Source organism: Neofelis nebulosa, chromosome 10 (genome assembly GCF_028018385.1).
Source record: "Neofelis nebulosa isolate mNeoNeb1 chromosome 10, mNeoNeb1.pri, whole genome shotgun sequence".
NCBI classification, from domain to species: Eukaryota; Metazoa; Chordata; class Mammalia; order Carnivora; family Felidae; genus Neofelis; species Neofelis nebulosa.
In genome coordinates, this window is record NC_080791.1 from 33,075,326 (window position 1) to 33,087,690 (window position 12,365).

The window sequence follows — 12,365 nt, forward strand, 5'->3', positions numbered from 1 at the left end:
TAGCCACATCTTAACTTCATCACTATCTGGACCAACTCCACTGCTAAGTTCAGCATATTTCAACTCCTACTCCTGATCACAACTTCCTGGTCTCAGAATTTCTTTTATTGCTAGTGAACTGTCAACATAGTGAAGTAGTCATGCTTGCCCTCTGCTTTCTAAGGCCATCAATAACCTCTTGCCTCAGTTATTGCCATACTCAGTCAAGACCCATTTTCATATTATACAAATCCATGTCCCTGTAATCCAGGACATCTTCTGTGCCCACCCCTTGAATCTGGCCTCCCAACTATTCTTACTGCTCATCCATGGCTCTGGGTATTGCTAGAAAAATCTATGAAAGCATGGTAATTAGTCTTTCCTTGACATATTTATGATGTCCACCATTAATGGCCCATTATCACTAACCATAATCCCCTTTCTCTTATATAACTTGCTCTTGCCTTTCTAAACTCTTTCTATAAACTACCCTTACATTTCTTTGGTTCTTTTCACTCCTGCAAATTACAACACACTTTCCCATATTCTTTCAATAATTCATGCTAGCTGATTGATCATTCTCCTGAAGTACTTGCACAGGATTTGAATAACAACCTCACTCAACCCTAAATCGTATATTCCCCTGGCTTCCACACCATTTAAAACTCTATTTTCACATCTCCCTAACCACTTTTTCCCATTTTCATCATCAGCTCTTCTCTGGGCCATAAGATACCTCCTACTCACATTTCCCCATTAAACTTGGACTTCTATTGCATAGTTCATGAAACTGGACTGAAGATTATGCATACAGTACTTAAAAGTATACAATTTAGTCTTAAGACTCCAAACTTCCCTCCAGACAAAAAGCTTTTTCTGACCTCCCCAGAAAGGACGTAAGTCTCCCATAATGGCTCATATATATCTAGCACAGATTACACTGTACTGGGACCAGACCATTGTAGGCTGATGTTTCCTAAAAAAATATAGTCATCCCTGACAGTCCACCTTATCTATCTTTCACATGGCCACCAAATTAATCTCTCCTAAATCCCACATTGTTTCTCTCATCCTTTTCAAAAACCAGCAATCTTGCTCTTCTGTAACACACACCAAAACTTTTTAGCCCACCTCTTACACCCTACTTATGACCAAAACTACCAATCTTCTAATACTCTCTGAGAACTATCTGCCTTATTCTACAAATATATACAGTACCTCTTCTCAAGTTCATTATATGACTGCCAAGTAATGGTTGTGTGATTCTTCCTTAGCTCAGGCAACATTCCCTGTGCCAAGGCCATCCTCCTGAAACTGTTCTCCTTATCCAATTAGCAGAATGACACCACATTTAATGCACATTTAATGCACATATATACATATGTGTATACATAATTCCCCAACAGGATGGTGAAGCCAGTGATAAAGATGGCATTTTAAACAAGCCTGGAACCCTCACTGTAAGAGACAACATCTTTATTACCATCAATACTTACTATGTGCCATGTGCTGCTGCAAATGCTTTATGACAATCCTGTGGGAAATGTACTAATTTTCCCATATACAAATGGGAAGTGAGGGTCATAGAGGCCTTCACAGAAATTTTAACAAAATGGGTACAAAAATTATATTGGTAAATGGATAAATATATTATAGTAACTATCCTCTGATACTGCCACATTAAGTTAATCCATCAACCTGAAATGTTTTCCCCACTCTTCCCAGCCAAACAGAATCCTCCCAGCCTTTAAGACCCAACTGAAATGTCACCTTTTTAAGAAAGAATTATTTGCTCCTTTTAGGAATTGTCTTTAATACTTAGAATGTATCTTTATTATAACACTAAAGTTATTTATAAGGTTACTCAGAATGGGTTTCTAATGACAATTCAATATTTTTAATTCTCAAAAGAATTAACTGGAAAACAAAATGAATATAATTTACACCTGATGAAATTACACCTGAAATAAACAGAAATGGTATATAGCATCAGCAATAATTGATAATCACACTCATACAGAAATTATTGATAATCATAATCAAATTATTGATAATCATAATCATACAGAAATATTTTCTGTAACATTTAGTACATGTATCAAATATAGGGTCTGGTATGGCTAAGTCTAATTCAGAAGGTCTGGTCTTCCTTTCAATATGTCCAAACAAAGTTTTATTCTGAAGAAATGGGGAACGGACTTACCAGTCTCCTCCTTTCTTCTTCTACTGCAATGAGTAGTCTTGCAAATTCCTTTAGTGACTGAGCTATTTAGAAGATTTAAAAAAAAAAGGCATTAACCACTTTCCATTGTGAATATCTAATTACACAGGAATAAACATTACAATGAAGCTAGTTATAAATATGTATATATTCTGTGGATTTATGTTTCTATAAGCATAGAACACTATACATAATAAGATCTCAATGACTAACAGCTATAGATAACAGATATTTGCGTACTGAAAATTAAAATTTAGCACATATAGAGTATAACATTTTTTCTTTAAAGATACTAAGGAAATACAGTATATGTATGTAATGTATAACTTATATTAATAAATAAAAGTTTATGACTCAGATTGCTTCTAAACAGAATCCTACAAATTATGAATATATTAAATCTCTAAGAAGAAATAAATCCAGTACGATTTAGATGTACTTATTAGCAGCCAGTAATGCAAAGTCTGTTACTGACTTCTATCTAGAAGCTCAATAGTTACAGATACTTAAAACCAGATTCTCTATTCTGTATTACTCAGATATCAAGTTAGTTTAGACCCTGGGTAGTAAGTGTGTCTGGAAGGACTACCAGCATCAGCATTTGGGGAGCTTGTTAGAAATACAGACTAATGCCTCATCTCAGTTTCTGCATTTTAATAAGATCCTCAAGTGTTCGTCTGCATATTAAAATTGGGAAGCACTGTTTTCTTTTTTCTTTTAGCTTTTATTTAAATTCCAGTTAGTGAATATACAATATAATAATTATAATATATGTAATATTAGTTTCAGGTGTACAATTTAGTGATTCATCATGTAGGTACAAAACCCAGTTCTCATCACAAGTTCAGATAGCTGTCTAAAGAATCACTGCTTTAGAAAGCTACCTGAAGCTATACTGCCCTGGCTTGGAGAAAATATCAAATACTCCTAGAAACACTGGGAGAATAAACCAAAATGTAAGTCAAGAATTACAGTAACGTATTCTTTATAAATGTATAGTCCCAAATGGCAATTGTAAGACAGTAATTCATCCACATCAATTTCTATACCTTATACTTAATATAACTAAAGTTGGAATGTTTTGATTATAAAACTAATAAAACAAGTAAGGTGAAGGCAAAAATTATTTCCATTTAAGGTTATTTTAATGTTTTTATTTATTTTTGAGAGACAGTGAGAGACAGAGTACACTATGAGCTGGGGAGGGGCAGAGAGAGAGGCAGACAGAATCCAAAGCAGGCTCCAGGCTCTGAGCTGTCAGCACAGAGCCCTTTGTGGGGCTCAAACTCACAAATCACCTCAGAGCCACGTTATAATGACCTGAAGTCTGAAGTTTAACTGACTGAGCCACCCAGGTGCCCTTCTATGTAAGCTTTACCTTCCCTTCTACGTCTTCATTCTTTAGGCTCCTTATGTCTTCCTACACCCATACAAATTATTAAAAACATTCTATAAGACCAGAAGTCTAATAAGTCTGGCATAAAGCCTATAATAAAAGTAGATAAGTGAGGAAAATAAATCAAGAGTCTCATAACAGAACTTATTAAGAAAAAGAATATTTTCCATTGAAGAATTTAAAATTACAATCTAAGTTTTTTTCCCTCCACTCCTCTTTTTAGAACTAGTAGGTTTACACTAACTAAGCTGGTTTGAAATGCTATCACTATGATTACTTCATATTGGATTTTATTCACAGATGCCAAAAGAGAAATCAAAGAATTATCTGGGAGACTCAGATTAATCCGATAAACACATTTTTTTTTAATTTTTTTAATGCTTTATTTATTTTTGAGACAGGGAGAGACAGAGCATGAACAGGGGAGGGTCAGAGAGAGGGAGACACAGAATCTGAAACAGGCTCCAGGCTCCGAGTTGTCAGCACAGAGCCCGACGCGGGGCTTGAACTCACGGACCGCGAGATCATGACCTGAGCCGAAGTCAGCCGCTCAACCGACTGAGCCACCCAGGCGCCCCAACACATTAATGACCTTAGAGTAAACATGACACTTTTTTTTAATTTAGAAATTTGAGATTTTAATTTCTTCAAAAATAAAATGCTACAATACAACCCACTTGTGACAACAGTAAACTGAACAGAAAAACATTTTACAAATATATAAAAAGTTTTAAATGGAGTACATAACAGCATACTATACTTTTGTACTTTGGGTAAAGAAAGCATTCCATCACCCTGGCAACTATCTATTGCCACCGAAGAGTTCTATTGGTGAGCCTACAAAAATGTCAAAAAAATGTGGATAATGGAAGGAATTATCTACAGAGAAAGATATGCCTACAGAGAAAGAAAACAAGAGGTAATCAGTTTGGTCTACAGGAACTGGAAGCAGCAAGTACTGCTGAAGGGGAGAAAATAAGAGGTGATTAAAAGTAGTTGAAAGTCTGTTTAAGAAGTTCTTTAATCCCAGATTTCAAACTCAATGCCTCCTAAGCTTTTTAATTAAAAATAAACAAAACAAAAACAACTACCCTTATATGCTTCTTTTATGGGAAGATACTAGATAAGGCACTCTAACAACACTTGAGAATAAATCAAGAAAAGAGGATATAGAATCTAGAAGTAGGGTATCCAATATAGCATAGAAAGCAATGAAATTCTCATGTCAACAGAGAGATATTCCAGGACAACTATTGCGTAAAAGGTTCAGACAGGATCATCTAGACTGGAGCAATAGGTTATAGGCTCCAAGAAATGTCTCTGGAGAATAAAAATGGAACCGATCAATATCCTAATGTATCTGAATGTAATGAAAGGAAATTTACAATTCTTTTAAAGAAAATTCAAAGATAATTACTAACCCTTGGGAAAACAGTTATTTAGTAACACCATGAAAATAAATTAAATAACTCAGTTTTAGTATGTGCAAAGTCACTATGATATAAACATAACAGTATAAAATGAGAAGAATGTATCTAAAACTGAGGAAAAAGTCAAGTAGTAGCAAGACAATCATGGTCTTGAAAGAAACAGAAATGGCTAAAAGTTCAAAGTGATCTCTGTGAGTAACTAAGTGGTGAGGGCTTGTAAGATGAGAGATTGATAGTTTTTGTTAAGCCTATTAAAAATCTTTAACTTTTTTAAATAATGAAAAATAACACATGCTATAAATGTTTTATTTTCCTACTAGCCTAAATTTTAGGAGGCTAAATTCGCTTACTAATTTTCCCAGAGTTAAGTAAATATCTAGCACATAGAAGCCTGACAAGCCTGTTTAGTTTTGTTTTTTGACAACAGGTATTTTCAGAATAAATGAAGATGTAGCTTGACTTACTTTTTTTAAATTTTTTAATGTTTGTTCATTTTTCAGAGACAGAGAGAGACAGAATGCAAGTGGGGGGAGACAGAGAGAGAAGGAGACAGAATCTGAGGTAGGTTCCAGGCTCTGAGCTGTCAGCACAGAGCCTGACACGGGGCTCAAACCCATGAACCATGAGATCATGAGCCTAAGTCAGACACTCAACTGACTGCGCTACCCAGGCACGTCTAGCTTGATTTAGATTGGCTGGGGTACACTAGAACCTTCTACCTGGTCAACCCAAACAACAACCACTGCCTCATGGAGTAGTGTCCTAATAGTCCCAGGAGCATCATCCCATGACACCTTGGAAGTCCACAGGCTTCCCCAAGGTAACTACTACTTCAAGAGTCAATCGAGCAGTTGCCTTAAGTCAGATTTTGGTTTTAAGTAATTAGGAAACTCAGATTCTCATTTTGATGTTGTACCTCCTTGTCTAAATATTAATGATGCTGTTTCCTGCTTTATTTGAATGGTGTTCTGGTCTGTTTCCCATATAAATACTATTTATAGACTCAGTACAATAATAGTTTGTTATAATAAGAATGTCTGAGGAGAAAAATTTGAACATGCAAAAGCAATTGCATGTCTGCTTCCTCCCAACAAAAACTACTCTCCCTCCAGCAGTTTTCTAGGTCTGTCCCAATTTGACAATAAGTTTTGTCTCTTCTTCTTTTGCTGATTTTTCAGGGAAATGACTTCAAAGAACTAAGATTGCTCTTTAAATAATATAGTGTCAGTTCCATAAAACTATATGTTTCTTAGTCCAAATGAAGATATTACTGTTTTTCATTTGTCCTACATGGAAAATGAACAGCCAGGAACACCATTTAATGAATTAGTAACAGTGACTTACTTTTTCAACCCTTATCTAATGCTTTCCCTGAAGTCTTTTTATTTATAATGTTGAAGTATTGCATTAATAGTTTACAAAGCACAGGGGCACCTGGGTGGCTCAGTGAGTTAAGTGTCCAACTCTCAATTTCAGCTCAGGTCATAATCTCACAGTATGTGGGAGGACTGTGCCCCACATCAGGTTCTGTGCTGACAGTGTGGAGCCTGCTTAGAATTCTCTCTCTCCCTCTCTCTCTGCCCACCACCCCCCCCCGACTCCATTCACATTCTCACTCCCTCTCAAAAATAAATAAACATTTTTTTAAAAAGTAGTTTACAAATCACAAAATAACAGAAAAAGAAGATGAATTAATAATTCTACTATGCAAGTATAAAATAATTCAAAGTATTATTGTGTAAACTGGGTTTTCAGACAAAGGGCTTGATGGATAGCCAGTCACTTCCTAGCCTGGCCCATCCTCAAAATCTAAAGGCACCTCTGACACAAGTCAGGTAAATCCATACTGCCAAGTGTACCCCAGCAACTCCTCAGAGATGAGAAGCTCAGAGAAGAGTATTAGAATCTCTGGTGACCAGTACCCACAAAAGCCTTTAGAGACCATGAAAACTGATAGGGAGTCCTGGGCAAAAACAAATTCCCCACCAGGCCTTGGGCACAAGACATATGAAATGATTCCTCCAGCAACCACCCATCACAGTGCCTTAAACAAAATAGCTATTGATGTTGACTGCTTGAGCAATTTCTTCTAAGACTTTACCTAAGTAAAATTTAAAAATGTTTTTTATTACATGCAAATTTCTAATTCCCAAATACATTTTTATAAGCAATTATATGTGATGGTCTATATCTTATCAATGTTAATATATACATAAATAACCATTTCATTATCTGATTTGGGGATCCACACTAACATCAAATATAACAGCTGGTCTTGCAATTACAGATTCTGCCCATACCTAGGTGTATGACAGGAGCTTGATTAAGTGAGAGCAATATTCCAAAAACAATATTTAATACACAGTGGGCTTTCAATAGATGATTGTTAAATTAATTAACAAGTTTAATAATAGATTTCCATAATCTACTTGCTCTATAAGGAGAAACATACTGACTCTTATTCTAGGTTTCATAAAATATTATAAAAAAGATAGGCCAGATACTTCAGAAAATTATGTTAGCTTTCTACATTCTGGCCACCTGCATGAAACTTTCCTGGCTGTATTCACCATTAATAATCTTTCCCCTTCCTGACCATCTGGACCATGAGATTAGTGGAGAGCAATCAAAACACAGTTTCATATATAAATGTTAATTTTCCAACAAATTGTTGAAGTTAAGAATATTGCTGTAGGTTACCATTTTTATCTCTACAATGTGATATTGGAATAACACTTTTGAAACAAAAGAAATCTATTATTCAGGTATATTTATGACAGATCTCAAGAGTATAAACATTCACAAAGACAACAATTGAAATATACCCACACGTTGAGGAAGTATAATAATGGTTTCTGTATTTACCAATGTCATAAATTCTAAAAAATTCCTGAGCTATCTAAAATATCTATTTCCTCACTCTATCTTTTCAGCAAGCTTAAGTTCACCCTACTACTTTTGACTGTGGAAATCCTGGTTAGTGCCTAGAAGACGGAATAAGAAAAAATAAAGAAAATTATTCCTTGTTCATTGTTAACATGACTCCATTACAGTAAGTACTAAGCATTATACTATTAGCTTCCACAACTGATCTGCTTGAGCTTTACAAATTTCACAATTCAGAGATTTGAGAAAGCATGTCTCTCTCACATCCAACCAACATTTGTATCATAATCAGATAATGATGTGTTAAATATTTCTCCCTGGAGTCTTTTTTTCTCAAACCTAAGCAGAATAAATACACATTCAAACAGAAGTACAGATCACAAATTCAGTGACATATACCATTATGTCAACAACATATTTTTCAGTTAATAAGTGAGCAAATCACCTATGACGATCAGATATGCTGATGAATAGGGGAGAACTGAGTTAGTGGGATTTAGACTTGGCCAAATTTCAAGGAAAACATGAAAACTTATAAAAGTCTATAAAGGCCAGATTGAACCAATCCAATCATTTTAGAAGTCCAGATAATGCCCCAATAGTCACTTTACTATTCTATTTGGGTGGACGACATAGACTATCAAGGCCTTTCTTCGTATCCTTCTTGCACTTTTTTTTCCCACAGAGTAGAAGAGAAGCAGTAAAATACCAACACTTAACTGAGCATATGAGCCAGAGCAGGTGAATTTAGATCTGACCACATTAAAAAAATAAAAGTGGAATCAACATACACAACCAAGTGACACTCCGCAATACGCTATGAAACCTGCAATGAACGAACAGGGTATCACAGCAGCAGTTCATGCCTGGAACTCCCACTGAGGAAGTTCTTTGAACCTTTAGAAGATCAAAGGTAGCATAGTAACTGAACAGCAAGCTTTGGTTCAGGAACAATTTAACCCATTAACAAAGCAAGAAAAAGGATCATTTTGGTATGCCTGGAAAAGAAATGATGTCTGTAAAACTGTAAGATATAAAAAGTGACGCCAACTCTTCACAGAATATCAACTAGATATGGTGTGTCTTTGTAACAATTAACACCCTCCACTTGATGGGCTGTCTACTCTGTCTGCAATACCAAAATTATTTGCAACCACAAACTCTAGTTACTTTCTAGAAGTCACAACATCAAATAAGATTGCTCCACTCTATTTGTGGCTTCAAGCTCCATGGATGCCTATTCACAAAGCCAGTAAATTGCTTCCTAAACCAACAGGAGAAAAAAAAAAAATCACAGGCCATTGTTGAATGCTGGCAGGTCACTGTAATACACCCACATACTCAGAGGCACTCATCTTTCTTCTAACACTTCACAGCCCCTTGGAATCTAAGGTCTCATGAAAACACAAAGAAACTCTAGTGATCTTTAAGGTAATTAAACCGTTCTCCAAAATGTCCTCCTGGTGTTTTGTTTTTTTTTTTTTTTTTTAACTTCCAAACCCAAATCAAAAAGATTACTATTGAAAACAAGTCCCTATAAACTTGTATTTAAATTCTTCTTTCATATCCTACCAATGCATACTTGTATAGTATTGCATGCAAGTGTATTAGTTTTTGGCAGACATGAGATGTATAAGTTGGAAGAACATATTAGGTATTATTTTGGTAATAAAAATTTATTTGATATTTTAACATAGTTTGCTAATTAAGAATTAAAGAACAATAAGAAATGCATAGCCTACACAGGAAAAAGTCATAAAACCTTTATCAAGTTGACCATGTACTCTGCATAGAGTTAAAAACTGCTACATCTCTGCTTTATCACTTGTCTATTACCATCAACTGTGCCATGTTTGTTCCATCCAGTACACAAATGCCAATCCAGACAAGACAAAGGGACAGAATCTTTACTTTGGAATCCATAATATCAAGACATTTCTTTCTACTTTCACTTGTTCCCATTTATTTTCTAACCATACTACCCAGATTCTTTGCAGGGGTTATGGCCAGTAATCTAGTCTCCTTTTTAAGTTCCCAACTCCTGTTTTTCGTGTCTCCCTCCATACTTGGGTTCCATTCCATGGATCATTGGGTACTAACCTGTGCTATACATTGGCATATGAACATGGGTTCTAACATTGTCCACCACTGCACTTTTGGGCTGTGATTCAGAACTTGTGGCAAGATGGCTATCTTTTACTCTTTTCTGGTCTAAGGTGGTTTTCAGTCTGGTTTCTCTTATCCTCACTGGTATAACAATGGGACTCAAAAGAGGGTTTACACCTTCTGTAAACCAGGGACTTCACATGTAAAGGAGAGCTACTACCACTACAGCAGATCGTTAGGATTACCTATTATAACTGAGAAGAATTAGGACTCCAAGATGAAAAGTCACAATGGAGGCACAGAAGTAATTCTATACTATCCTATCTAATGGTTTTTTCCTTCCCATATTCTCTCTGAATGAAGGTAGGGCCTTTTAGTAGTATCTGCTTTGAAACTGCCAAACTGCAAAGTAGTTTGAGAGTACTAGTACACACACACGCACACACACGTACACACACACACACACACGGCATATACATTATATAATATTAAGTGCAAATTTTGGCAAATGAATACATACAAATATAGACAGCCTTTCAATTTTACACAATTTCAAAATGTCATTCTAGCTGGTTTCTTTGAATTCTTCACACTATCTCATCACTTCAAATGAATTTCTTTTGAATTCCAAAGATGTTTTACTCCAAGATCTTGTTAATAAGTATTGTTCTGTATAACAAAGTCTCCAAGTCACATATTTTTGTTTTCTTTTGAAGCATACATTTTAGAAAATGAAAACATGTGTTATTCTGATGTTGCCTTGTTTTAATTTTGTTTTATTTTAGTGGTGTTTGACCTGTTTCTCAAAGCCAAAACAAAACCCCCAATTCAGAAGTCATTTTCCCCCAATATGTAGAGCATACACACTCTGTAGCACCTCTATCAAGAGGCAGAGATGTCACACATGCTACCTCACTTAATGTCCACATAATGATATGAGGTACTGAGTAGGTTTTATCCTAATTTTGCAGATAAGAAAATGAGGCTCAATCATCACCTGGAGTAACTTGCCCCAAGTTCTCAGGACTAGTAAGTGGAGAAGCAGGTACTTAATTTTGATTGTTTTGTTCCGAAGTCTTTGTATTCCAGCAAACCATTATTGCCAAGGGAGAGGGAGGGGGAAGGAGGGGGTGCAGAAAGGAGGCAGGCAGGGAATGCCAGTGTACTACCCCGCTACATTACAGCAAAGAACAGGCTTATCATCCTTGAAAGTAAACAGTCCCAGAGCTGTTTGTGCTGAAGGGGTAATCAGGCCCCAAATATCCTGCCTTAAAGGAACAATCAGTAATTTGTTACTGACAGCCACTTCCATCAAGCCTTCCCAATCCTTAGCACTATTAGGAACCCACCTCCCAGCACTTCTTCACATTTCACAAAGACGGAGGCACCCCATTCATACTCCTCCTCTGTACCCAGTCTTCCTGCCACCACCCTACTGAGGCTTCAACATCCGCTTCCTTCCTTGTCCAATATCCAGTTTCTCTCTTCCATAACCTCTTAACCTCTAGTGACCTTCTCTCTGCGGTAATTCACACACCCACAAGGACACTAAGAGTTCAAGCTATCTAACCCCTTTGCCTTTTGCTTTTTGGCAATCCCTCTATTGAACTCTAGTGTACTCCTAGTCCTATTTCCCACAGTGGCTATCTAAAAAGAATTTTGTTTCTCAAGAACCCAGCCCCAACTTCCCCTTACTCACTCATACCAGATGGCCTAGTCTCCTGCTTCTCTGAGGGAAGTTCAAGACCCCTGATTAACACTATCTTTGTTCATTCTCTTCAACTTGCCTGTCTCAGAAAAGGGGCCCTCTTTCTCCCTATGAAGCTTCTAATCTCCCCCTTCCTCATCTCTAGCTTCATTTCTATCATTTCCATCATCACTCTTCTCTCCACACAGCTGTTTCTCCTCCTCCCAAGTCTACAAAGGTACTACCATATACTCCTATCCTCATGAAGTTAGAAGAGCAGGAACACCTGAGGGTTGGCAGAGGAGGAGGGGATTTATTTGACACATACACCAGCACTGCACACAGCTCTTTAATCCTCAGTACCTCACAAGGTGGTCTCAAGTAAAACACCCAAATCTTCACTCACCATTCTATTTTTCAAATAGAAACTGAAATATAGAGGTTAAATAATACCCAAGATATTACAGCTAACAACTTGCAGGATGAAACTTTGAACCTGCATGAATCACATGAAATGTATCCATTTTCCCACTACTCCAGGCCTGATTCATGAAATTGAGCAAATTCATGAAATTCATTAAATTGAGCAAATCCAGTTACCTCCCAGGAATTTCTACTATAGATTCTGTATGCATCTCAAAACATAACATGTGTCAAAAC

At 36.4% G+C, this 12,365-nt stretch overlaps 1 protein-coding gene across 2 annotated transcripts in view; it reads right to left on the reverse strand.

The window, feature by feature from the left end:
* The window catches only part of ARHGAP42 (Rho GTPase activating protein 42), a 312,428-nt gene that overhangs the window by 211,154 nt on the left and 88,909 nt on the right, over positions 1-12,365 (reverse strand). For both annotated transcript variants that reach the window (XM_058687389.1, XM_058687388.1), the window contains exon 3: positions 2,183-2,244. In XM_058687389.1, coding sequence (XP_058543372.1) covers positions 2,183-2,244 — 62 coding nt within the window. The remainder of the gene's footprint in view (positions 1-2,182; positions 2,245-12,365) is intronic.